This window comes from Carcharhinus amblyrhynchos, chromosome 14 (genome assembly GCF_965287045.1).
Source record: "Carcharhinus amblyrhynchos chromosome 14, sCarAmb.v2.hapA, whole genome shotgun sequence".
In the NCBI taxonomy this organism is placed as follows: domain Eukaryota; kingdom Metazoa; phylum Chordata; class Chondrichthyes; order Carcharhiniformes; family Carcharhinidae; genus Carcharhinus; species Carcharhinus amblyrhynchos.
In genome coordinates this window covers 7,444,219-7,470,300 of record NC_137337.1, presented here as the reverse complement: position 1 = coordinate 7,470,300, position 26,082 = coordinate 7,444,219, and the positions used below count along the sequence as shown (strand labels likewise).

Genomic DNA, 26,082 nt, shown 5'->3' with positions numbered 1-26,082 from the left:
ATAGATGAAGAGACACTGTAGACAGTGCAATAAAGATTGACAAGGATTATAGACAGAAATAGGGCAGCATGGTGACACAGTGGTTGGCACTGCTGCCTCACAGCGCCAGGGACCCAGGTTTGATTCCCGGCTTGGGTAACTGTCTGTTTGCAAGTTCTCTCTGTGTCTGCATAGCTTTCCTTTGGGTGCTCCAGTTTCCTCTCTCAGTCCAAAGATGTGTGAGTTAGGTGGATTGGCTATGCTAAATTGACCCTTAGTGTCCAAAGATGTGCAGGTTAGGTGGATTGATCATGCTAAATTGCCCCTTAGTGTCCCATGATGTGTAGGTTAGGTGGACTGGCCACACTAAATTGCCCCTTAGTGCCCCAAGATGTGTGGATTAGGTGGATTAGTGGGGAAAATGCATGGGGTAATGGAGATAGGGCCTTGGTAGGATTGTTGTTGATGCAGGTTCAATGACGTCTTTCTGCACTGTAGGGATTCTATGGTTCAATAGAAATGGGAGATGAAGCAGGTTTGGTTTCTTGATGGGTGACCTAATAGACATCTATAAAATTATAAAACATTCTGATAGAGTAGATTCAGTCTGCTTACACTGTTGGGGAGAAGCAAAATGAGAGGCTGTTAATATAAAAGGATCAAAAAATCAAATAGGGAATTCTGAAGAAACTCCGTTACCCAGGGGGCGATGAGAATGTGAACTCGCTACCAAGGGAGTTGTTAAGACAAGTACTATAGGTACAATTAAGGGATGGTTAAATAAGCATATGAGGGACAAGGAAATAGGGGGTTATGCTGATAGAGTTAGATGAAGAAAGACAGGAGGAAGCACAAGTGAAGCATACAAGGTCAGCACAGTGTGGTTGGGCTGAATGGCCAGTTCCTGGACTGTAGATTCTGGGTAACCAATTAAAAGAATTTATAAATAAAAGTATAATAATAGTTTCTAATTTCTGTTCAAACCTTTTGAGGCATTCATTTATTCCTTTAAAATTTACGTCAAACCTTTGACCAACTGGTTCCAGAGAATAATCTTCCAAAAATGTTTTATTCAAACTAAGACACTTAGTTCTCCAAGAATCTACTGCTTTATCCAGGAAAGGTGGGTCAAAATCAGGTTTTTTTTTGGAAATAAAGGGGGAAGAAAGGGTTAAAGATTTTGGAGCCCAAGGTTGGAAGCTGAATTGGAGTAGACTCTTTTGAGACGGGCATTTCAAATTAAAGTGTTTGTTTTTGAATAAAATTTGTCCTCTCAGGTAACAGAGAATCCACTGAGTTTGAGGGAGTAAACTTCAAAATCAGATGTGTGTGGGACCAGATAAAGATGGGGTTAAACATTATGAAAAGAGTCATGTGACCTCCTCCACCTCCCCCCCCCCGACCCCACCAAAAAATATCAATATTCTGCATATTATGAGTTCCTCCCTCTGCAAAGTCCTTGCGCTATCAAGCTAAGATCGCTTTCTTCATGCAATGTCTAACAAAGATCCCATTTTACTTAGTGTCCAGAGGGCAGATTTTGATAACTAGGTTATGTCTGCTACGCTAAATCAGTAACTTTGGTTTAGTTGCAGCAAAAGGAAAATGCTTCCACTGCTAAAAGTCACACTGTTTATTCACAGGCTGGTTTATCTATCACTGCTCTGAACTACATTGTTTACAAAACAAGACCAAACCTGGACCTCGACTATGTAATACAAAGCATTTAAAGTTTGTTTATTTATTAGTGTTGCAGGTAGCTTTACATTAACACTGCAATGAAGCTACTATGAAAATCCCTGAGGTGCCACACTCGGCCACCTGTTTGGGTACACCGACGGAGAATTTAGCATGGCCAATGCACCCTAACCAGCCCATCTTTCAGACTGTGGGATGAAACCAGAGCATTCAGAGGAAATTCACACGGACACAGGGAGAACATACAGCCTCCTCAGACAGTGACCCGAAGCTGGGAATCGAACCCGGATCCCTGGTGCTGTGAGGCATTAGTGATGACCGCTGTGCTAAAAAAGATAAAAGAAAGGCCTTGCAGGATTCCCAATGAGAGGTGCAAACAAGTGCCTGTGAAATGTTGACACTGTTGTAAGAAAGGTGGTGCACACACAACAAGACTCTGTGACAATGTGGTAATGTTCAGTGATGCTCTTTGAGGGAGAAATATAGGCTGAGACACAGAGAATTCCCATGCCCTTCTTCAGGATCCTCTGCATCCACTGGGGAGTGTGGGGCAGTTTAATATCTTATCTACCAATGCAGCACTCCTTCTATAAGGCTCTAAAATGTCAGTCCATGTCATGTGCCCAATTCTCTTGATATTGTCTAGACCCCATAACGTTCCATCTCAATGGTGAGTCAGGTTAACAAAGTTAAAGTTTCAAGCCTGGATGACTCTTCATGTGATAGATTGTATAGTTAGAGAGTGGGGTGGAGAAGATGAAGCAGGATTGAAGGTCAGGATTGAATAAGGAGATAAGGAGAGACTGATAAAGATGTCATGGACGCAAGAGAAGGGAGTGTTAATGGTAGTATTAAAGATGACAGAAAGTGCAATAATCAGTACTTTCTTTAGTTGCTGCTATCAGCACTTTCTTTAGTACTTAATGCCAGCATTAACACTCTCTGTCGTGTCCACAAAATCTTTGTCAAACTCCTCTTGGCACCCATCTATCCTTAACCTTCTATTCTTTTCCAACTTTTCTACCCCTCTCTTCAACTATATAATCCACCATATTTCTATCCCACTGCAGATCTGAAGAGTCATACCTACTTCATACAATCATAGAATACTACAGTACAGAAGGAAGCCACTTGGCCCATTGAGACTGCACCAAAAACAATCCCACCCAGGCCCTATCCCCATAACCCCATGTATTTACCCTAGCTAGTTCCCCTGACACTAAGGGGCAATTTAGCAAGGCCAATACACCTAACCCACACATCTTTAGAGTGTGGGAGGAAACTGTAGCACCCAGAGGAAACCCACACAGACACAGGGAGAATGTGCAGACTCCACGCGGTGACCCAAGCCGGGAATCGAACCCGGGTCCTGCCTTTTTCCCACAACCCCCGAGTCCCTTATCAATCAAGAACCTATCTATCTCTGTCTTAAAGTCACTGAATGACCTGGCCTCCACAGCCTTCTGCGGCAAAGAGTTCCACAGATTTACCACTTTGGCTGAAGAAATTCCTCATCTCTGTTTTAAAGGATTGTCCCTTTAGCCTGAAGTTGTGCCCTCTGGATCTAGTTTTTCCTATTAGTAGAAACGTCTCCACATCCACTCTATCCAGGCCTCGCAGTATCCTGTAAATTTCAGTAAGATCCTCGCCCGTCCTTCTAAACTCCAACGAATAACAGATGTGTTGAGTATAGGGCTAACGGGAGGACTTTGAATAGTGTGGATGAACAGAGGGATCTAGGTGTACGTGTACATAGATCCCTGAAAGTTGGGAATCAAGTAGATAGGGTTGTTAAGAAGGCATACGGTGTCTTGGCGTTTATTGGTAGGGGGATTGAATTTAGGAGTCGCAGCGTCATGTTGCAACTACACAACTCTGGTGCGGCCGCACTTGGAGTACTGTGTGCAGTTCTGGTCCCCACATTACAGGAAGGATGTGGAGGCTTTGGAGAGGGTGCAGAGGAGGTTTACCAGGATGTTGCCTGGTATGGAGGGGAGGTCCTATGAGGAGAGACTGAGGGATTTGGGGTTGTTTTCGCTGGAAAGAAGGCGGCTAAGAGGGGATCTTATTGAAACATATAAGATGATCAGGAGTTTAGATAGGGTGGACAGCGATAGCCTTTTTCCTCGGATGGAGAAAGCTAGCACGAGGGCGCATGGCTTTAAATTAAGGGGGGGTAGTTATAGGACGGATGTCAGGGGTAGGTTCTTTACCCAGAGGGTAGTGAGGGATTGGAATGCCCTGCCTGCTGCGGTTGTAAATGCGCCTAGTTTGGGGGCGTTTAAGAGATCCGTGGATAGGTTTATGGACGAAAAGGGATTGGTTTAGGTTAGTGGGTCATTGTTTTTTAACTGGTCGGTGCAACATCGTGGGCCGAAGGGCCTGTTCTGCCCTGTAATGTTCTATGTTCTATGAATACAGACCCAGAGTTCTCAACCGTTCCTCATGCGATAAGCTCCTCATTCCAGAGATTATTCTCGTCAACCTCCTCTGGACCCTTTCCAAGGCCAGCAGAAAATTGAGGGCTTGTTTGGAATTAAAAGCTGACTGTTGCGGACCTGTTGTTTCTTTCCAGATGTTGCACTCAGTTAGTTTAAAAAGGGTGTGTGTTATGGGATAGCGGCTCTTTCAGTGGCAAAGATTTTCCTGGGTATGGAAGAGGTCACGCAGGGTGGTTTACAAATGGAGTTAAAGCAAAGCTGTTAGATTTAATAAGCAAGCTGCAGTTGACGTTACCTGAAGGGGCGAGGAAAGCAGAGATAATTGCAGTGATAGCTCAGCATTTAAAATGGCCAGAAACAGTTGGAAGCATTCAAACTGACTAGAATTCAATTAGAAGTGAAACAGTTTGAACAGAAAAAAGAATCAAGACAGTTTGAAGTGCAATTAAAAGCAGCAGAAAAAGAGGAGAGAATAGCAATGGCAGAACAAAAATAGAGAGAGAGTAGCACTGGCAGTGGAAAAATAAGAAAGAAAGGGAGACTTTTTGAACTTTAGAAACTGGAACCAAAAAGCAAACTTAAACTGGTGGAAGTAACGGTAAAAGCTGGAAGTAATGATGATGATTGTGAGGAAGAACCAACTCATTGCAGTCAAAGGCCTGATGGGGATGTATTTAAATCTGTCCAAGCCGTGCCATGGTTTGACGAGAATGATGTAGAAGCCTTTTTCCAATTTATTTGAGAAAGTTGCTAAGCAAGAAAAATGGCCACAAACCACATAGGAATTGTTGGTTCAAACAAAGTTGGTAGGTTGAGCTAGTTAGGCGTTTGCGTCACCATCAAAGGAGGTATCAAGGAATTATGATGTGAAAAAGTACATCTTAAGTGCTTATAAACTAGTGCCAGAAGCCTACAAATTGACCAGAACATTACCATCCTTCACCTTGATGAGATCATTCCCTGCCCATTATCCATGCGAGATAAAGGCCCTTTAGGAAATAAATACATTTACAGTCAGTAACTGTTGTCAATAGTGCATTTATTAAAATTCTTTTCATTTTTAGTCCTTAAAAAAAAGTATTACAGCAATCATTATATCAATCTGTACAGTGATCTTATTCAAATAACAAGCCCACATTGCTTAAAAAAAACCTGAGTGGCGTATTACAACTCTATCCAAATAATCCATGAAGAATTACACACGGGGATCAGAATGTCCAGATCACTTCAGATGAAAAATAAAACATTTATATTTCATGCACCTGAACTCTTCTAATTCAACAACCGAGGCTTAATTTGATTATTTTGTTGAGTAAAATGTAGATTATTTGATAAGTAAATAAATAGACCTGCATTCATAATAGTGCCTAATCTCGTTGAGATGCCTCAAAGCATATAGCACAAGGTTACGTGAAGTGCAGAGATTACAAGTGGGTAGATGCACCAGCCTATCTTCCCCCCCGAAACACCCATGATGCACACAGTCTGCTTTGAGAAGGTGTTAACTGAAGGATGAATCCTGGCCAGGGTTCGAGAATAATTCCCACATCTTCAAAAATTATCAGAGGAAATCTTTAACGTCCATCTGCTCAATCATCAGAACTCGGTTTAACATCTCACCTGAACGGTGAACATAAGTGGAAGATTGGTGGGATATTTTATACTACATAGTATTAAATAAAAACAGAAGGTGCTGGAAAACTCAGCAGGTCTGGCAGCATTTGGAAGAATCAGTGGACTCAAAATGTTACCTCTATGGCTCTCTCCACAGATGCTGCTGAGTTTTTCCAGAATTTTCGGTTTATATTCGCAATATCTTGCTTTATTGTGGAGCATTTTGTCTTGGCTCTGGGCATACTGCTCTGGAATGTGATGCTGCCACCAAGAATGGCAACTAATATCTCTTTGGAGCTTGCTGGTCAGAGAGAGCTGTGCTGGGCAGCGGTTTGTTCCAGCAATCGTGTAGTAGAATTGCGCACAGCAGTAGACACCTTTAAAATGGTAGTCCAGTAAAGAGGAGCTATAACCAATGGGACCAATAACAGCACCGGAACAGGCCATGTAGCTACAGGTTGGGTAGTGAGCACTCATCCTTGCGCTGCTACAGCCATCATGACCAGACTGAATACAGACTTTGACCAGCTGAAACGTGCTCGGAGAGAAGGTTTTCTGACTGGTGAGCAGTTAGTCATTGAGGCTGGATATTGCTGGCAGAATGAAACATTGGAAAGCAATCACCTTTCAGGACTCTCGCTCTGTGAGATAAATTAAGCACCATGTCAGTACTTACAGCACAACACAAGAGCGTAGTTAACAGGAGAAGATGGTCAGCTTTTGGCAAATTGGGATTGCAAATCCCAGGAATGTATAGATAATTGTTTCATGCGCTGGGATTACAAATAGTGGAAGTGAATGGATTTTGGTTTAGTCCACTGAAATTATGCAGAGTGGGTCTCAGTGTGATGGATTTGATTTATTGAAAGTCTTTGCTGGAATGAGCAACACATTTATTAGGAATCAACTATTGTTTTAAAAATCTGCTTTTATGTTTAAAAAATTACAGTGCAGTTTATCCATTTCTTTTCCTCCACCATTATGTGGCCATTACATGGAAGCTTTGGAGAAAGTGCAAACAATGTTGACCAGGATGTTGCCTGGTCTAGAAGGTATTGGCTATGAGGAGAGGTTGAATAAACTGTTTACACTGGAAAGACAGAGGCTGAGTACATGCATAGGGAAGGAATAGAGGGATACAGACCGAGTAAGAGAAGGTTTTTTTTAGTTTAGTTAGGGCATCATGATCAGCACAGGCTTGGAGGGCCGAAGGGCCTGTTCCTGTGCTGTACTGTTCTTTGCCAGTGAATAAGACTTTACTACTGATTTGTAACCAATTGACAGATGCTCCACTTGATCCACAAATTTCAATGGGGCAGAAACTATCTCTAGTTCACCTGCCCAGAATATTGCATAAGGAAGACAACGACTGTATAAAGACAGGCCCTGAAAATTGTTCCGATTCGGTACTGTATAAGGCACATTGTTGGTGAATGGAAAGTCAAAGTGTCAAGTCTGTCTCTGTCGGCCAGTTTTGGACAGTCCTCTCCCTCATTATGGGGGTTTTGGAAATGCTGCCTCAAACAGATGCAATGCTACCCTCAACCTCCGGTTTCATTGAGTCTTTGGTGCCTGCAGCAGCTGAGCACTCCCTCCACCACCCCCTTCTCCAGCCGCACCCCCCCACCCCCGTGTCTCTCAGTATGTTTCCCCATTAGGGCATTTAAGTGCAAAGTTTCTGATGAAGTGCAGAGACTCTGGAGACTCTTTATACTCAGTGCAGTGTGGCAGCTGCAGTTCCGTGGAAGAAGCTAAATCAACCTAAACTGGTTGTGGAATTACAGCTACTGAGATATATGGGATCTTGTAAACATAATGACTTTGGCACTCTATGAACTGCAATATCATCATCTTCTGAAATTGGCTGCAGCCTCTGTGATTTTCAGCCACCAGTCTAAAGCTGAACTGCTCTCCTCCACTTGCCATCTCAAATACAGTCCCTCCAGATGACTGATGTGAAGTTCATCCAGGAGGTTAATGAATCCTGAAGATAAAAGTAACTGATATTTATATAATTCGCAGCGATGTGCAGACCTGCAGAGACTCATTCATGGAGGCTCAGTTTAGCTGGTATAAGTTGGCAAGGCCAAATCTTGCTCTTGCGGCTTGCCACTGAGCTAACTGAAAACATCATAGGGTGGGGAGAAGAGATATTACCCCAGCCTTTCTTCTCAGGCTGAATTTATACAGAGCAAGATGACTGCTTCATTTTATTTCGCAATCCGATGCAGGTTATAGGGCTGGCTGTTACTGCAGGCTTCGGGATCCTGACATCAGGACTACATGGGGATCCTGCGTCCGCTCTTGCCAGCGGCAACCCCGATTGTCGCAATCTTCCTAGGGTTCCCTTGGACGTGTGGGAACAAGTCAAGGATTAAGAAGCCAAAGTCAACCTGTACCTAAGAGGGGAGAGGGAACTCCTTCGCAGGGATCATTTTAACCATGGATCATCTGTAACCCTATCATTGGAGAGTGAAGTCTCCTGTTCCAATGGATGCTGTCTCCATTGAGTTGATGGTTTCAGCATGTGTCCCAGAAACTAACCGCTCGTTCGTTTTTCCTATTTTGCCAATTACTTTCATTTGGTGTCCTCTGCTTCTTGACCCTTCTCCCAATGGGAACAGTTCCTCTCCATCTATTCTGCCAAAATCCCTCATGATTTTGAACATCTCTATAAAATCACTTCTCTTCTCTAAGAACAACCTCAATATCTCTAATTGTCCACATGAGCATGGCCCTCACTTCCAGAAAAATTCCAGTAAATCATTTCTTCACCCTATGTCTTCACAGCCTTCCTAAAGTGTGGCATCCAGAATTGAGGGAGAGAGAGAGAGAGAGAGACAAAGACAGACAGAGACAGAGAGAGCGGAGGTGGACAACATTCCAGTTCCACAACCTACCGTCTCTCTGCAGTCCTTTTATGTTATGTGTAATGAAAGATCCTGGTGAGCTGTCCCTTCTCACACATTATATCTGCTGTTAAATTGCTTTGAAGGATCATTTTTAAAGGTAGCTTAAATATTTGAAGCTAAGAGCCTCTGGCCAATATCTAGCAAACACATTCGTCCGTGAACTGCATCAGGTTGAGCTGTAAATGTAGAATTTTTACAGCTTTTAAAACGGTGGCATTGAGGAGTTTCTCTTTGCGATATTAATTTTGGCACAGGCTTCTTGTGTTGGTAATACAAAGGAAATAAATTGAAAAGACTGTGCTTTTAGAGGCACTTAGTGAGTGCCTGCTGCTACCATGCGTATAATGGATGGAAACACGTTTCAGTAAACGCTCACAGCCACCCTGCTTGATACAAGGTACACGCCATCCATTAAAGCTGCTGGAGAAACACACAATGTCGCTTGCTCTTTATGGCCTAATACTTGTCTTTTTCTGCAGGAGACTTTCTTCCATTAACAGCCCTGCTGAGCTCACGTCCTCGGCTTGCATCTCGCTTTCCGGAAGGCAGATTTCTGCGCCTGCCGTCTGGTGCTGTAAGGAAAAAGAATCACAGCACTCAGTGACTTGTCTGGAAGACAGAGTTAATGGCACCGAGATTCTTCCCTCCTCCACTTTCCAACCAATGCTCTTCCTGAACTGCATGGGGGGACATAGTCATCCTGAATGTATCATTCAGGGCAACAACGTCTGTGTGAAATCTGCATGTTCTCCCCGTGTCTGCGTGGGTTTCCTCCGGGTGCTCTGGTTTCCTCCCACAACCCAAAGATGTGCGGGTTAGGTTGATTGGCCACGCTAAAATTAACCCTAGTGTCAGCCGGATTAGCAGGGTAAATATGTGGGGTTACGGGAATAGGGTCTGGGTGGGATTGTTGTCAGTGCAGACTCGATGGGCCGAATGGCTTCCTCCTGCACTGTAGGGATCCTATGATTTTATAAACAAGCTGTACAAATCCAACATACACACAGCAATTTAAGACATGCACGTCCAACCAGCAATCTTGAATATATCAGCACAGTGCAACAGACAGGTTACTCGCATCAAAGAAAAGTTAGAGAGCATAGTAGCATAGTGATAAATGTTACTGGGCTATTAATTCAGAGGGCTGGACTAATACTCCACAGTAAAAAGTCTGACAACACCAGGTTTTAGTCCAACCTATTTATTTGATAATATTCTCACAAGCTTTCGAGGGGTTACCCTCTTTGTCAGGTGAACCTGACGAAGAGGGTAACCCCTCGAAAGCTTGTGAGAATATTATCAAATAAATAGGTTGGACTAAAACCTGGTGTTGTCAGACTTTTTACTGTGTTTACGCCAGTCCAACGCCGGCATACCCACATCATGACTAATACTCCACAGACATGAGTTCACTTCTCACTGTGCTAGCCTTTGAGGGAAGGGAATTTAAATTCATGTAATTAATAAATTTGGATTCAATTGCTTGTCTCAGTAACAGTGATCACTACTGATTGGTGTTAAAACGCACGGTCTTCACTAAAGCTTTCCAGGGGTCAATTTGCCATTGTAACCTGGACTGGCCAACCTGTGACTCCAGACACACAACAATGTGGTTAACTTTTAACTGCCCTTTGAAACAGCCTAGCTGGCCAATCAATTATTTTTTAAGTGTCTATTTATTCGTGCCACAAGTAGGCTTACATTAACACTGCAATGAAATTACTGTGAAAATCCCCTAGTCGCCACACTCCTGTCCGGGTACACTGAGGAAGAATTTAACATGGCCAATGCACCTAACCAGCACGTCTTTCAGACTGTGGGAGGAAACCGGAGCACCTGGAGGAAACCCACGCAGACATGGGGAGAATGTGCAAACTCCACACAGATAGTGACCCAAGCCAGGAATCGAACCCGGATCCCTGGCGCTGTGAAGCAGCAGTGCTAACCTTGTTCATCAAAGTGCAGCAGAAAATAAGCACTGTGGGTGCACATGCACCACGTGCACTGCAGCAGTTTAAGAACCAGCTCACCTTCTCAAGGGCAACAAATACTGGCTTTGCTTGTGACACTCACATGCCAAATTTGAATAAAAAGGCATTGTGAACCCCCTCACAATTCAAACACCAGCTAGCCGTGTCCCTCATCTCCTCTCTTAAACAGGCATACTGATGGGCAGAAAGGGTATGTGGTAAATACTGGAGCGAGATAAATGATGGCCAAATCTCACAAGCTGAATTCTTTTCTGAAATCCCTTCAAAGAGGTTACAGTTTCCTTCTCCCCTCCAGCACCATCAGAATTTCTCTGGTCCTCTACCCAGTCAAACCTTTGATGAATGCCCTTCATAAGCTTGCCATTCTTTATATCTGAACCAACAAAGCAAGTCCCATTGGACTATTCCACCACAGGAGCATCATGGCCAATCCCAATTCTGCCCTCAGACTCTATGTCTACTGGGGAATCAGTGGAGTGTAATTGAGAGCAGGAATTAAGATAGTTATGCTATCACTAACACAATGCTGCTGAAACTAACTACCTTCTACTGCCAGAATGAGCAGATAACTTACCACCTGGACACTGAGGAAGGGAACAGGTTGAAATCTTTTTTCATTCATTCGTGGGACATAGGTGTCAGTGGCTGGCCAACTGAGCCCATGTCTAGTTGCCCAAAGGCTGTTGAGAGTCAATCATATTGCTGTGGTTCTGGAGTCACATGTAGGCCAGACCAGGTAAGAATGGCAGATTTCCTTCTCTGAAGGACATTAGTGAACCAGATAGGTTTTCCTGACAATCGACAATGGTCCGACAAGAGACAAACAAGATAATGAAGGGGATGGATAGGGTAGAGGTAGAGAGATTCTTCCCGCTTAGAAAGGATAGCAGGACTAGAGACTAGAGGACACAGCCTCAAAATAAGTGGGGGGGGGCAGTTTAGATCAGAGTTGAGGAGGAACTTCTTCACTCAAAGGGTGGTGAGTCTCTGGAATTCTCTGCCCGTTGAAGTGTTGGAGGCTACCTCGCTGAATATATTTAAATCACGGGTAGATAGGTTTTTGGTACGCAAGGGAATTAAGGGTTATGGGAGAAAGCGGGAAAGTGGAACTGATCCACTTCAGATCAGCCATGATCTTGTTGAATGGCGGGGCAGGCCCGAAAGGCTAGATGGCCTACTCCTGCTCCTACTTCTTATGTTTCACGGCTCATTATTGGATTCTTAATTCCAGATATTTTTACTGAATTGAAAGCCCACTACCTGCCGTGGTGGGATTCGAACCCGAGTCCCCAGAACATTAGCTGAGTTTCTGGACTAATAGTCTAGTGATAATACCACTAGGCCACCGTCTCTTCTGCCTTTGCTCTAAGGTGGGTGTGAATGTCAACTATGGTAAAACAAGGCAACTGGACATAAGCTGAACCGTGTCAGCAAACAATGGCAAATATCAGGTTAAATGTCGGACTGTTGAAGGATCTTTTCTCAAATCCTCGGCTGTTCAGTACTGCATTCTGTGCAATGTTTCACAATCTCAGTGGAATTCTCATTTATCCTCCTACTTCACCCTGTCATGTCCAATATTTTTTCTTCACAAAAGATTTTGAGTAAAAACAATTTCCCGTTTATATATATGTATGTATATTAAATGCTCTCCGTTTTCTCTCATTCATTCTGTCTCTATTCGGCAATGATGTGGAAGCTTTGTTACACGCACCACAATGAAAAAGGCAAGTTAACAAGGCCATCAAAACACAAACAAAGCGCTGGCAATGATTTCTAAATGGATAGTATTGAAAAGCAGGGCGGTTACATAAAACATTGATGGGGCCTTGGTTTGATAACAGAGCAAGTCCTCACTTAACATTATAATTGTGTTTGTGAAAAGACACAACTTTAAGCGAATCACTGTTATCAGGTTAGATCTTCCCTTTACAACCAATGTAAAACACTGTAATTAGATTTTCTGGGGCTTTCTCCTCAGAAAAGAGCATTAAATCATTTTAGGGTGGCACAGCAGTTAACACTGCTGCCTCACAGCGCCAGGGTCCCAGGTTTGATTCCAGTCTTGGGTGACTGTCTGTGTGGAGTCCCAATGTTCTTCCCCCTGTCTGTTTGGGTTTCCTCCAGGTGCTCCAGTTTCCTTCCACAATCCAAAGATGTGTGGGTTAGACGGATTGCTACATTGTACCTTAGTGCCCAGAATGTGTAGGTTAGGGAATTAGCGGGATAAACATGTAGGGTTGGTATTAGGGCCTGGTGAGATGCTCTGTCGGAGAGTCGGTGCAGTCTCGGTGGGCTGAATGGCCTCCTTCTGCACTGTAGGGATTCTGTGACCTGTAAATTGAAATACTCCAAATTTCTGTACTTTTAAATGAAATAACATTCGAATCATAGAATCCCTACAGTGCAAAAGAGACCATTCAGCCCATTGAAGCTGCACCAAACACAATCTCACCCAGGCCCTATTCCCATAACTACATGCATTTAACCTACCTAACCCCCCCCCCTGACTCTAGGGGCATTTTATCATGGCCAATCAACCTAACCGCACATCTTTGGACTCTGGGAGGAAACCAGAGCACCCAGAGGAAACCCACACAGACATGGGGAGAACATGCAAACTCCACACAGACAGTGACTCAAACCGGGAATCGAACCTGGGATCCTGGTGCTGTGAAGCAGCAGTGCTAACCACTGTGCCACCGTGCCACCCACATTAGAATACAATACATTTCTTACTTCCAGTGTGCCACCTCCTCCACTCCCCAATTCTTCTAGTCGCCACTCATTATGTTTGCCGAACCTCCGGCCTATTGTACATCCTGCTCGGCGGACCTCCCAACTGCTGGCCAACCCTTTCCTGAAGCTAACCTCTCCTCTGCTCGCCGCTTCGCTCTCTCAAACCCCTGCAGCAGGCGGGGGACTCGGGAGGTGAGTGGCAAGAGGCAGGAACAACAGCTCTGGAGTGAGAGCATCTTCGAGTTGCAGATCACCACGGTAAGCCGTGAATTGGAAGGCTGACAAGAGGATGGATCAGCCAGAGAGCAGGAGGGCTGTGCACTGCGGTGGGGCGGGCGGGGGGGTCGCCGAGACAGTGCAGGAGAGTCAGGGAACTGGAGATACTGCTCCAAAATGGCACCGATTGGGTCACACAACCAATGTCATACCCACATGAAACGACATTAAAATAAAATTCTGTGAACAGCCACCCCATTAACTGACCAGTGTCGAATCAAAAAACTTTAAGCAGTGCAACTTAAGATGAGGAATTAATGGACTTGGGAGAACCAGCTCTAGTCTCCTAAAATGACTGTGACAATAGTGTAAAAAAGATATCATAGAATTATAAAATTCCTACTGTGCAGGAGGAGGTCATTCAGCCCATCGAGTTTGCACTGGCCACAATCCCAGCCAGGCCCCATTCCTGTAACCCTGTATACTTACACTGTTAGTCCCCTGACACTAAGGGTCAATTTAACATGGCCAATCAACTTAACCTGCACATTTTTGGAGTATGGGAGGAAACTGGAGCACCCGGAGGAAACCCATGCAGACACGGGGAGAATGTGCAGACTCCACACAGACAGGGACTCAACGCCAGAATTGAACCCGGGTCCCTGGCACTGTGTGGCAGCAGTGCTAACCACTGTGCCACCGTGCTGCTCCTAAACGATATTAGAACTGAGAAATTAGAACATAAGAAATAGGAGCAGGAGTAGGCCATCTAGCCCTTCGAGCCTGCCCCGCCATTCAACAAGATCATGGCTGATCTGAAGTGGATCAGTTCCACTTTCCCGCCTGCTTCTCATAACCCTTATAACTATCACAAATTATAACTATCAGAAAAGGTTGAACAGGCTGGGATTCTTTTCTTTGGAAAAGAGTGACTGAAGAGTTATGAAATAATGTTTTTTTAAAAATTAGGAAGGGGTTTGACAGGGTAGGCTTCGAACAAAATGTGTCTACCTGTGGGGAATCTAGAACTCTCCTATACTTATGCCTCCTAGTTAACAATAAATTTAATAAAGATTTTAGAAGATTACTCCTTCTCAGAGAATAACTCAAATACTAACAGAAGGAATAATGCAGGCACAGTTAAGGAGAAACTGGATCAGTTCACAACGGAAAAATGAACAGGATAATCAGATAGGGCCAGATGAGGCAGGATGGCAGGAGGCCCAGGTGCAGCATAAATACCAGCACAGACAAACTGGATGCCCTGTTGTTGTGATACAAATTCTCTGGATTTTAGGCTGTGTCAAAGATGCACTAATTTTGATCTTGCACTAATGGTCATGCTTCATATCAGAACTTCAGGAGGTTGTAAGCCAGATAAAGGGATGGCAATCTATGCCCACACCTGCAACAGCAACATTTTTGTCTGCATCACTGACATTTCCTGGGCACTGCCAGGGTTGACTCTTCCACAGACTCATCACATGCCACGTTCCTCTCACATCTCCCAGTGTAGAAAGGATAGTGGTCCCTCCGTATCCTGTGACCATTCAATCTGATGCAGCATTTGGAAATCAACACTGTGGGGGCACAGTGGTTAGCACTGCTGCCTCACAGTGCCAGGGGCCCGGGTTCAATTCTGGCTTGGGTCACTGTCTGTGTGGAGTTTGCACATTCTCCCCATGTCTGTATGGGCTTCCTCCAGGTGCTCCAGTTCCCTCCCAAAGTCCAAAGATGTGCGGATTAGGTTGATTGGCTATGCTGAATTGCCCCATTGTGTTAGGGATTAGCAGGATAGACATGTGGGGTTACGGGAATAGGGCCTGGATGGGATTGCGGCTGCTACAGGCTTGATGGGCCAAATGGCCTCCTTCTGTGCTGTAGGGATTCTATAATTCTAAAAAAAGGAAACTTTTCATTGAGGAACTTAACAGAAATCTTTGAAAAATGTAGCTGAATCACTGCCCCACAATGAACACATAAATGCAAAGATTATGTTAGGATTGACAACGTGCAACAAAACCAATGACACTTGGGTAGCAGCTTTGTAACTGGGGATATTCATCAATGCCGGAATGTTGGCCAGAATCCAGACCCTATATCTGTCACATCACCCTGTCAATATTACACAAGGCACAGCAGCCTGCTGGTAGGGAAGGCCCAGTGTATACTCACAGTCACTGTCTGTAGTGAAACAGCTGGAAGGCGAACCGTTTTTATCACGCAGTGCATCAGGCAGACCATCTGATCTCTCGTCCCTCAAGCTGGTGTCCGGTTCTTCATCCTGATTGCCAGAATTAAAAAGTCATTTTAAGAAACATGGATTAGTCAGTTCCACTTTCACCAGAACCCTGGGGCGCCTTATGTTTAGGCAGCTTCAATCCAGTACTTTAATGAGCACATTGGGTGTAAATTGGCAATGCCAGAGGTTGGGGGTGGTGGGGTGGGTGGGGTGTGTGTGTGTGTGTGTGTGTGTGTGTGTGTGTGTGTGTGTGTGTGTGTGTGTGTGTGTGTGTGATGGTAATCTCACTGAATGATAAATCCACAGGTCCAAACTAAAACCCTGGAGACAAGGCTTCAAATCTCACCACGCCAGCAAAAATGTAATTAATAAACCTGGAATTGAAAGTTAGTCTCAGACATAGTGACCACAAAACTATCATTGATTGATCACTCATGTCCTTCAGGGAAGGAAATCCGCTGTCCTTACCAGGTCTGGCCTACATGTGATTCCAGAACCCCAGAAATGTGGTTAACTTGGAAATAGCCTCATTGTGCACCAAACCCTCTCTTAAGGGCACTTTGGAATTGGCAACAAAAGCTGGTCAGGCTAGTGATGCCCACATCTCCATGCAAGAGTTAAAGAAAAGTGTGATACAATGGCTGGAGGAAGAAATGAAAAATGTTCCACTTATTCAGTGGGAAGTGCTCTTCCAAACTGTTGGATAAAGATGCACGAAGTAAATCACCGCACTGTGTTACGTTAAATCTACTTTGGGAGCGCCCTTGCAAGCCCTGAGGGTCCAAATGGAAAGTGGGCAACTGCTTGCACCTAATTAACAAATATTCAACAGATACTTCATACGGAGTCTTGAAAAAATTCCCTCTTTTAAACAACTAAACCATCATTTGCCATTTTGCCACAGTATCTGATCATCGGAGCTATTTGTGAACATGCATATTCATGTTTCTAAGAAATTATTTTTAATTTGATTAATGGGATGTGAGGCGGGTCAGCAGAAAGACCAGCACATACAGCCTGTCCCCAGTTACCTTGAGAAGGTGACAGGGGCCTTTGTCATGAACCTCTGAGGTTGGCATTTGAGGTGGCAGTTTGATACAACTGAGTGGTTTGCTAGGCCATTTCAGAGGGCACCCAAGAGTCAACGTCACCAATGTGTGACTGGAGTCACACATAGCCCAGATCAGATAAGGACATTGAATTTTTTTCTCTAGAGGAGATTAGTGAACCAATTGTGTTTTTTTTAATTCTGACAGCTTCATGGTCACTTTTACTAATAACAAATGTTTATTCTAATTCCAGAACTTTCATACAACAGGGACAGAATTCTCAGAATGTCATAGTGGGATTTGAATTCCGATCTATTGGATTATTAGTCCAGTAATGTAACCATTGCACTGCCATACACACTTCACATGGCTATTAAATATATAAATCCATCAATTTAAAAACAATTAGGAAAAAAAAAATCTTCCACCAAAAATAATCCAGGAATAGAAAACAGCCTGTTATATTACAACTGTGAGACTGTTTTATGTTGTGTAATAGCAGATAATGTGATAGTCATGTTAACTAGACTTTAGCAATAACACAATCAGGAGAAGTGTACTTGCAACAGTGACATTCAGAATAAAAGTGCTCAGATAATGGTTGCTTTTTATATGTTACAGGTTTCTGTGGCAATCGACGTATCTTACAAGAGTTGCCTTGTAAACTGATACCCAAATCAAGACTCCCTCATTTAAAATGAAAGTACAGAGAATAGAAGTGTTACCTCTACCTTTCCATAATGGTGGAAAAGGTAGGTTGTATTAACTACCATTAGTGACTACTATTAACCAGAAACTGAACTGGATTAGCCATATAAATGATATGGTTACCAGAGCAGGTCAGAGGTTAGGAATTCTGCAGCAACTAACAAAACTTCTGACTCCCCAGATTCTGCCCACTATCTATTAGGTTCATGTCAGCAGTAAGATGGAATACTCTCCACCAAGTGCAACTCCATCAATGCTCAAGAAGTTTGACACTATTCCAACACAGGGCAGCCCACGTGATTGGCATTCCATCCCCTATCTTAAAATTCACTCTCTCCACCACCAACACACACTGTGTCCCATCTACAAGACGCACTACAGCCATGTGCCAAGGCTCCTTCAATAGCACCTTCCAAACTTGTAACCTCTACTGCCTAAAAGGTCAAGGACAGTAGGTGCATGAGAACACTACTCCTGCAAGTTCCCGTCCAAGACATGCACTATCCGAATTGGAACCATACCACCATTCTTTCACTATGAATGGGTCAAAATCCTGGAACTCGCATCCTAACAGCAGTGTGGGTGTACCTACTAAATAATGGCTTCAGCAGTTCAATAACCAGCATTTCTCAAAGCTAGTTAGGGATAGCTATCAAATGCTGCACACATCTATACCCTTGAACGGATATCATTCAACTTGTTTATGACAGGTTGGAAGATAGAGAACAAGATTAGAACGAGAGGGAATTTGTTCAATTTCTTTTCGGTCAGGAACTGTATCTAACTGTCCAGAACATGCAGGCATCCATTCTTGCTCATCCTGCCAGTTTCAGAAAAAGCAGACTTCATTGATGGGAAGTGTTGCCAATTCTCTTATTGCGTTAGACTTGAAAACATATTGGTTACTTTCCCCTCCCAGTTGAGCCTTTGGCTCAACTAAATGGCTAGAAAGACAATGTGATGTGAGACATCTTCAGCATGGGTCAGACAGTGAGGTACAATCACTAAGATTGATTTCTTCTCTGTTCAGCAGAGAATTTTTTTGTGGATAATCTGCCACAAAAACATTTAAAACCATTCAGACTTTCCCACAAACAAAACCACTTTGATTGTCTCGTACTCAGCAGCACTGCGCAAAGTAGGCCAATTATTGTATAATGGAATTTCAGTTCCCTGGTACTGGGTGTATCAGGTCTTCATTTTAATTGGCAAAGGTTTACAGAAGGAAATTAAAACAAGTATTTAACATCACTAGGTTGTGTCGGGTTACCAGAGACCTCCAAACTATAGAAATAAAATGAGGATCTCAGAGAGTCATAGAGGTTTACAGCATGGAAACAGGCCCTTCAGCCCAACTTATCCATGTCACCCTTCATTTTATACCACTAAGCTAATCCCAATTGCTGGCATTTGGCCCATATCCCTCTAACTCCTCATACCCATGTAACTCTCCAAATGCTTTTTAAAAGACAAAATTGTACCTGCCTCTACTACTACCTCTGCAACTCACCACAGAAACTCTCTGTGAGAAAAAATTGCCCCTCTGGCCCCTTTTGTATCTCTCCCCTCTTACCTCAAACCTATGCCCTCTAGTTTTAGACTCCCCTACTTTGGGAAAAGATATTGACTATCTAGCTGATCTAAGCCCCCCATTATTTTATAGACCTCTACAAGGTCATACCTATGCCTCCTTACGCTCCAGGGAAAAAAGTCCCAGCTTATCCAGCCTCTCCTTATAACTCAACCCATGTTTTCAATATTTACTTGTCAGCCTTGGTTTGATGGTAACTCTCTCTGAATCAGGAGGTCGTGGGCTCAAACCCTACTCTATGCAGATATTTACACTGACGGGCAAATGTGCTATCATGTAGATGAGATATTAAACCTCAGTCACGTCTGTCCTCCAACGTGAATGTAGAGATTCCATAGCACTATTCAGAACATGGGAGTTCCTGGCAGTGTCCCAGCCAACATTCACCCCTCAATCAACATCACTAAAAACAGATTATTTGAAAGGAAAGACTTGTATTTATAAAGTGCCTTTCATGACCTCAAGGTGTTCCAAGATGCCTTACAGTCAATGAATGACATGCCTTTTGAACAGTAGTCACTATTACAATGTAGGAAGTGCAGCAGCCAATTTGCACACAACAAACTCCAACAGCTCCATGAAAATGACCAGATATTTTGTTTGTGATGTTTTTTGAGGGACAATAAGCCATTTGGCTCATAGAAGTTTACAGCATGGAGCAGGTCCTTCAGCCCAATTTGTCCATGCTGTGCTTTTTTTTAAACCCCGAAGCTAGTCCCAATTGCCTGCATTTGGCCCATATCCCTCTATACCCATCTTACCCATGTATCTCATTGCCATTTGTGAAATCTGTGTTTAAATTGGCTGCCACTTTCCCCAACAAGACAGATTACAATTCAGAAGCACTTCATTGTAAGGCCCTATAGAATGTCCTGAAGACACGGAAGTTACCATATAAATGTGATATTTTTTCTCTACTATATTGAAATTATGTCAACATCAGATTACAGCAGAGGTAAAATATCTCCTCTTCCTGTATCTTGGTAATGATATTGATAGAATATATTGACTATACATAGTCTTTGATCAATACTTATTACTTCAAGCTGGGATTGGAAGGAAATGGCATATTCCTCCAGGTTCCCCAGGATAGGATTGGGGAGGGGGGGGTACAAATAGGAGTGTGAAACTGCAAACCCTCCCCGTATCAATCTCTCTTCTTCATCCTCACACTGCTCTCTCTTCAACTATGCCCCCCATCCCACCTAGCTTTTTTTAAATTTATGCCGCAGAGTGGAACTGGCCAAAGAGACACCTGCCCTGTCTCTTAATCTGTGGGCTATGTTACTGAAAGACAGGTAGGGACCTGAGCGATAAAGAAAAAAATATGCAAAATGTTGGAGAGACACAACAGATCACTCAGTAGCTGAAAACAGAAAATATAGGTCGATGCTCTGAGTGTAGCTCCTTTGTCAAGACTGCAAAATGACAGATGAGTGAGAGCTTTTATAGCACAGAGACAAATGAAAGAGGGAAAAGAAATAAAACAAGTAAAAGTCAAGTGCCAATCACCAAGGAAAAAGGCAAGATGTTCAACAGGCTCTGAACAGGGTTTTGTGAAGGCCAACACTTCTCCATCTTACTGTAAATCAAAAATAAAAACCCTCTCCATTGACTATGGAATTGTTTGCCGTAGCCTCAAGAGTTAAAAGTAGAAATTTACAGCGCAAAAGGAGGTCAGCATGCCCATACTGTCTGAACAATCCACTTTAATCCTACTTTCCAGCTTTTGGTCTGTAGCCTGGTAGGTTAATGTATTCCCCAGTGCAAATCCGCTTTTTGACAACAACTTATTTTTATATAGTGCCTTTAACATAGTAAAGGCAATTCACAGGAGTGTGGTAAATGTGACACCCACCCTCATTGGCTGAACTAATATCTCCCAACGCTTGGTCAGAAGAGGTAGAATTAAAAAATGCCTTAAAGGAGGAAAGTTGAGAGAGAGAGGTGGAGAGGTGTAGGGAGAGTATTCCCAAACTTGGGGCCTTGGGCAACTGAAGTACAGCCACCAATGGTGGGGCAATTAAAATTAGGGATGCTCAAGGAGCCAGGATTAGATGAGCGTCAATATCTCAGAGGGTAGTGTGGCTGCAGAATATGACAGAGATGGTGGTGGGTGAGTGGGTGGTAGGGGGAGGGGGAGAGAGGGTATTGGAAGCAAGATGAGAATTTCAATATCAAGCCATTGCTTGAAGGGCAAATGTGGGTCAGCGAGCACAGGGGCATTCGGTGAGTGGGTATTGATGCACGTTAGGACATGGGCTCAGAGTTTTGGATGACTTCAAGTTTACTGAGGGCAGGATGTGGGAGAACAGCCTGAAAGGTGTTGGAATAGTGAAGTCTGTAGGTAACAAAGGAATGAATGAGAGTTTCAGCAGCAGATGTGCTGAGACCGGGGTGAAGTGGGGTGAAGTTATGGAAATGCAAACAGCCTGTCGCAATGATAACATCAGTTTGGGATGGAAGCTGATCTGTCCACAGTACTCTAGCTATGGCTTAACCTATGTTTTAGACAATTCTGGCTCATGTATTGTCTGCCTTGACTAATATAGGAAAGTATTTGCCTGCATTCCTAACTATTTTATCACATTGCTTCTTTCAGGGATCTGTGTGTATGCACTCCAAGATTCCTCTGCAATTCTCAGTTTATAAACATTGATGGTGCATTCCCTTCCCTTGTTGGCTCTTCACAAATGCATAATCCCACAATTCCCGAGACTGAATCCCATTTGTCACTTTCCTGCTCACCCGACTGGTCCAATGATCGCTTGCTGCAATCTGCTGCCTTCTACATTACAAACCAATGTTGTGTCATCTTCAAACTTCTGAATCATGCCCCTTACACTTAAACCCAAATCACTGATAACGAAAAGAAAAATCTAAGGCTCTGAGCCCTTTGGAACCCAAATAAACGTAGCCTTTAAGTCACAAAAACACATCGACCATCCCTCGGCTTTGAGCCACTGAGCCAATTTTGGGACCAACTTTCTCTGAGATCACATGGGTTTCTATTTTCCTGACCAATTCACCATAAGGGATCTTGCCAAAATCCATGTCAGCCACATCAAATCCACCATCTTAATTGACTCTCCTTGTTAACGCTTCAAAAAATTCAATCAAGTTAGTCAAACATGACCTCCCCCGTACAAATCAATGCTGAACCTCTTGGATGAATTTCATAGAATCTCTACAATGCAGAAGGAAGACATTCGGCCCATCAGGACTATACCGACAACAATCCCACCCAGACTCTACCCTTGTAACCCCACATATTTACCCTGCTACACCCTCTAACACTAAGGGGAAATTTAGCATGGCCCATCAACCTAACCCGCACATCTTTGTACTGTGGGAGGAAACAGGAGCATCCAGAGGAAACCCAACACAGGCAACGGGAGGACATGCAAACACCACAGAGTCACGCAAGGCTGGAACTGAACCCAGGTCCCCGGTGCTGTGAGGCAGCAGTACTAACCACTGTGGCACTGCGCCTTATTAAATGAAAATTAATGCTGTCCCTCAGAAACTTTTCTAATCATTGCCCACTAGTTAGGCTGATTGACCCATTTGGCCCATCCATGTTTTCTATTTTAAGCAACAATGCAACATTAAGAGTTCTCCAGTCCTCCAGCATCACATCTGTAGCCAAAGTGGATTGGAAAATGATCAGAGCCTTCACTATTTCCTCCCTCACTTCTACAGCCTGGGATACATTCCATCCGGGTCAGTCAACTAATCGAATTTCAAAGATGCTAAAACCTTTACCATTTTCTCTTTCACTTTGTTTATCCCATCCAATATTTCATCCTTCTCCTTAACTATAACATCTGCATCTTCTCCCTCTTTTGTGACGTATCAGACCCTTTGGCCCAGAATTTCACTCCTGAATCGGGTGCGGGGAGTCGGGAAATTTCCTTTCTTGCCATGCCTGGCCCGGGTGAAACCAGTCGGAATGGTGGGATCTTTGTTGCAGGAGATTGGGTTCAGAATAATGTTTGGCCCCTGCACTGGACATAAATCACAGGCGGCCACAGAGGTAGCTGAGTGCCAAGGCAGGCTGGTTAAAAGGTCTGCTTCAGTTCTCTGGGACCAGTTATTTTGTTAAACGTTACGCCCGCTGGTCCTCAACTTTCACTCCCTCTCACCCCTCCCCACCATTCCACATGCCAACCCATGTACTCTACCCACCCAAATGATCCCTCCTACGCTCCATGCCAACTCATAACCCCAGTGCCCTCTGCCCCGCCCCTCCCAACGGTCCCCATACTAGCAGATAAATGGGAACACCACCACCTGCAAGCTCCCTGCCAAGCCACTCACCATCCTGACTTGGAAATACATTAAAGTTAATTTATTAGTCACAAGTAAAGGTTACATTAACTGCAATGAAGTTACTGTGAAATTCCCCTAGTCACCACAGTCCAGCACCTCTTTGGGTCAATGCACCTAACCAGCATGTCTTTTAGAATGTGGGAGGAAACAGGAGCACCTGGAGGAAACCCACGTAGACACGGGGAGAACTTCACATAGCCAGTGACCCAAGCTGGGAATCGAACCCAGGTCCCTAGCGCTGTGAAGCAGCAGTGCTAACCACTATGCTAACGTGCCACTCTTAACCCGCCACTCCATCGCAGTCGCTGGGTCAAAGTCCTGGAATTCCCTCTCTAACGGCATTGTGGGTCAACCCACAGCACATGGACTGCAGGGATTCAAGAAGGCAGCTCACCACCACCACCTTCTCCAGGACAACTAGGGATGGGCAATAAATGCTGGCCTAGCTAGCGACGCCCATGTTCCACGAATGAATGAAAAAAACCTTCCTTGTCAACTTAGCATTCCCCCCCTTACCACGTCTTACTGACACAGACAGACTGGTTTTTAAAATATTTTTTTAAAGACTGAGAACTGAAATAACTTTGGAGTTTGACAGTTCTGCGACCTTATTCACCCCTCAAGAGCATTTATGATCACTCTAAAAATTTGGAACTTCCACACTGCGGCTTAAGATCCTTGCTACAGCAGAAATGGGGTCTGTCTGAACTCAGCACTGGGTTCAGTTGGTCCTGTTGAATTTGGGCTTCTCTTAACGGGGGTCATGCCCCAGACTCTTTCCCCTGTGGGCGTTAATGGAATATGTCAGATGTGTGGGGGGAACCTCTGTGTCTGGGTCCTGTCTGCCTTCTTGAGAGATTTGTCCATGATGCTGAGAAAATCTGGGCCTTTAACTTCCATCGATCCTCCCCACTCCTTCATTTGTTCAGTCTCAGTTTCCAGTTCTGACACCTGAAACATTAACCTATTTCTTTTCTTTTCGCATTACCTCACAAGCCTGCCGTCTATTTTCAGCATTTTCTTATTTTATTTTAGGTGCTGACCTCAACTTAGCTGACAAGGTGACTTAATGTTAGAAAGATTTCCTCCGAGTAAAATCTTTGCACCAGACTTTCTTGAGCTAAACTATACTGAAAGTCACAGCGCTATGAAAGTGGAGGTGTTTCTTTCTTACCCGATATTCCTGAATCCTCCTTGTTGAGTCTCGCAGCTGCTGTTGCAGGGAACTCACTATCTCTTTATACTTGGAGTATCTCTCTTCTATCATCTCTCGGTGACGCTGGGAATCCTGAAAATACAGGATATTTTAGTGGGAGAGAGTAAACATCATTAAGTGCAGAAATATCCCAGTCAAAGTACAAGGAAACTTCTGACATAACCTTATTTCAAATGGAGTATGTTAAGATGGGGAAGCAGTTGTGAAAAGCAGGCAACTTTGCAACTATGAAGCACTCTCAGTTTCGGCATGGTGAGCAGAAGGTAGAACGTGGCACTAAAAATTAAAAATCTGGAATACACAACAAGTCTGTCAGTGAAAAAGTGATCTCATAGAAACTTATAAAATTCTAACAGGGTTAGACAGGGTAGATTCAGGAAGAATGTTCCCAATGGTGGAAAAGTCCAGAATTACGGGTCACAGTTTCAGGATAAGGAATAAATCTTTTAGAACTGAGGTGACGAGAAATTTCTTCACCGAGAGAAGGTGGTGAATGTGTGGAATTCACTACCACAGAATGTGGTTGAGGCCAAAATGTTGTCTGATGTCTAAAAGAAATTAGATATAGCTCTTGGGGCTAAAGGGATTAAAGGATATGGGAGGAAGGGGGGAATCGGAATATTGAATTCAATGATCATAGAATCCCTACAGTGCAGACGGGAGGCCATTCAGCACACCGAGTCCACAATCCCACCCAGACCCCACCCTCATGACCCCATGTATTTACCCTAGCCAGTCCCCTAAGGGGCAATTTACCATGGCCAATCCATCTACCCTACACACCCTTTGGACCGATGGAGTTTGAGGACTTGGATTAAAAGGGACAATGGCAGGTCAGTGAAAGAGAGGAAAAGTACCCCCGTGTATAGAACATAGACAGTACAGGCCCTTCGGCCCTCGATGTTGTGTCGAGCTTTATCCAAACCAAAGATCAAGCTATCCCACTCCCTATCGTTCTGGTATCAGCCATGATCAAAATGAATGGCAGAACAGGCTTGAAGAGCTGAATGGTCTACTCAGCTTCTAATTTCTGCGAACAGGTGGGCTAAAGTTTCAGGTAGAGTCTATAGCGAAACTCCAATGAGACTCAATCCCGACAGCTTTGGTGCCCTTCAGACCTCACCCCATTGGAGCATGTGGAGCTGAGACAGCACTTCATTAACAAGTGGTAGGCAAGTACTTCTCTGGTGCCCATTTGCCATACTGTGGGTGAGGAGGGAAGAGGAATAGTTGATCAGTTGGTTGTGTCTTCAGCTATCTCAGCCTTTCTTTCTGAAATTCCCTCTCTGCCTCTCAAACATACTAAATGGGAACAGGAGTAGGCCATTTGGCCCCTCAAGCCTGCTCCACCATT

At 44.0% G+C, this 26,082-nt stretch overlaps 1 protein-coding gene across 5 annotated transcripts in view; it reads right to left on the bottom strand.

The window, feature by feature from the left end:
• Positions 1 to 7,360: 7,360 nt before the first annotated feature.
• cep128 (centrosomal protein 128) overlaps positions 7,361 to 26,082 on the bottom strand; it is a 299,878-nt gene continuing 281,156 nt past the window's right edge. For all 5 annotated transcript variants that reach the window (XM_080202221.1, XM_080202225.1, XM_080202224.1 and 2 more), the window contains 3 exons: positions 24,687 to 24,800; positions 15,766 to 15,874; positions 7,361 to 9,216 (listed from right to left, as the gene is read on the bottom strand). In XM_080202221.1, the coding sequence (XP_080058347.1) occupies positions 9,101 to 9,216; positions 15,766 to 15,874; positions 24,687 to 24,800 (339 nt within the window). In that variant the 3' untranslated portion in view covers positions 7,361 to 9,100. The remainder of the gene's footprint in view (positions 9,217 to 15,765; positions 15,875 to 24,686; positions 24,801 to 26,082) is intronic.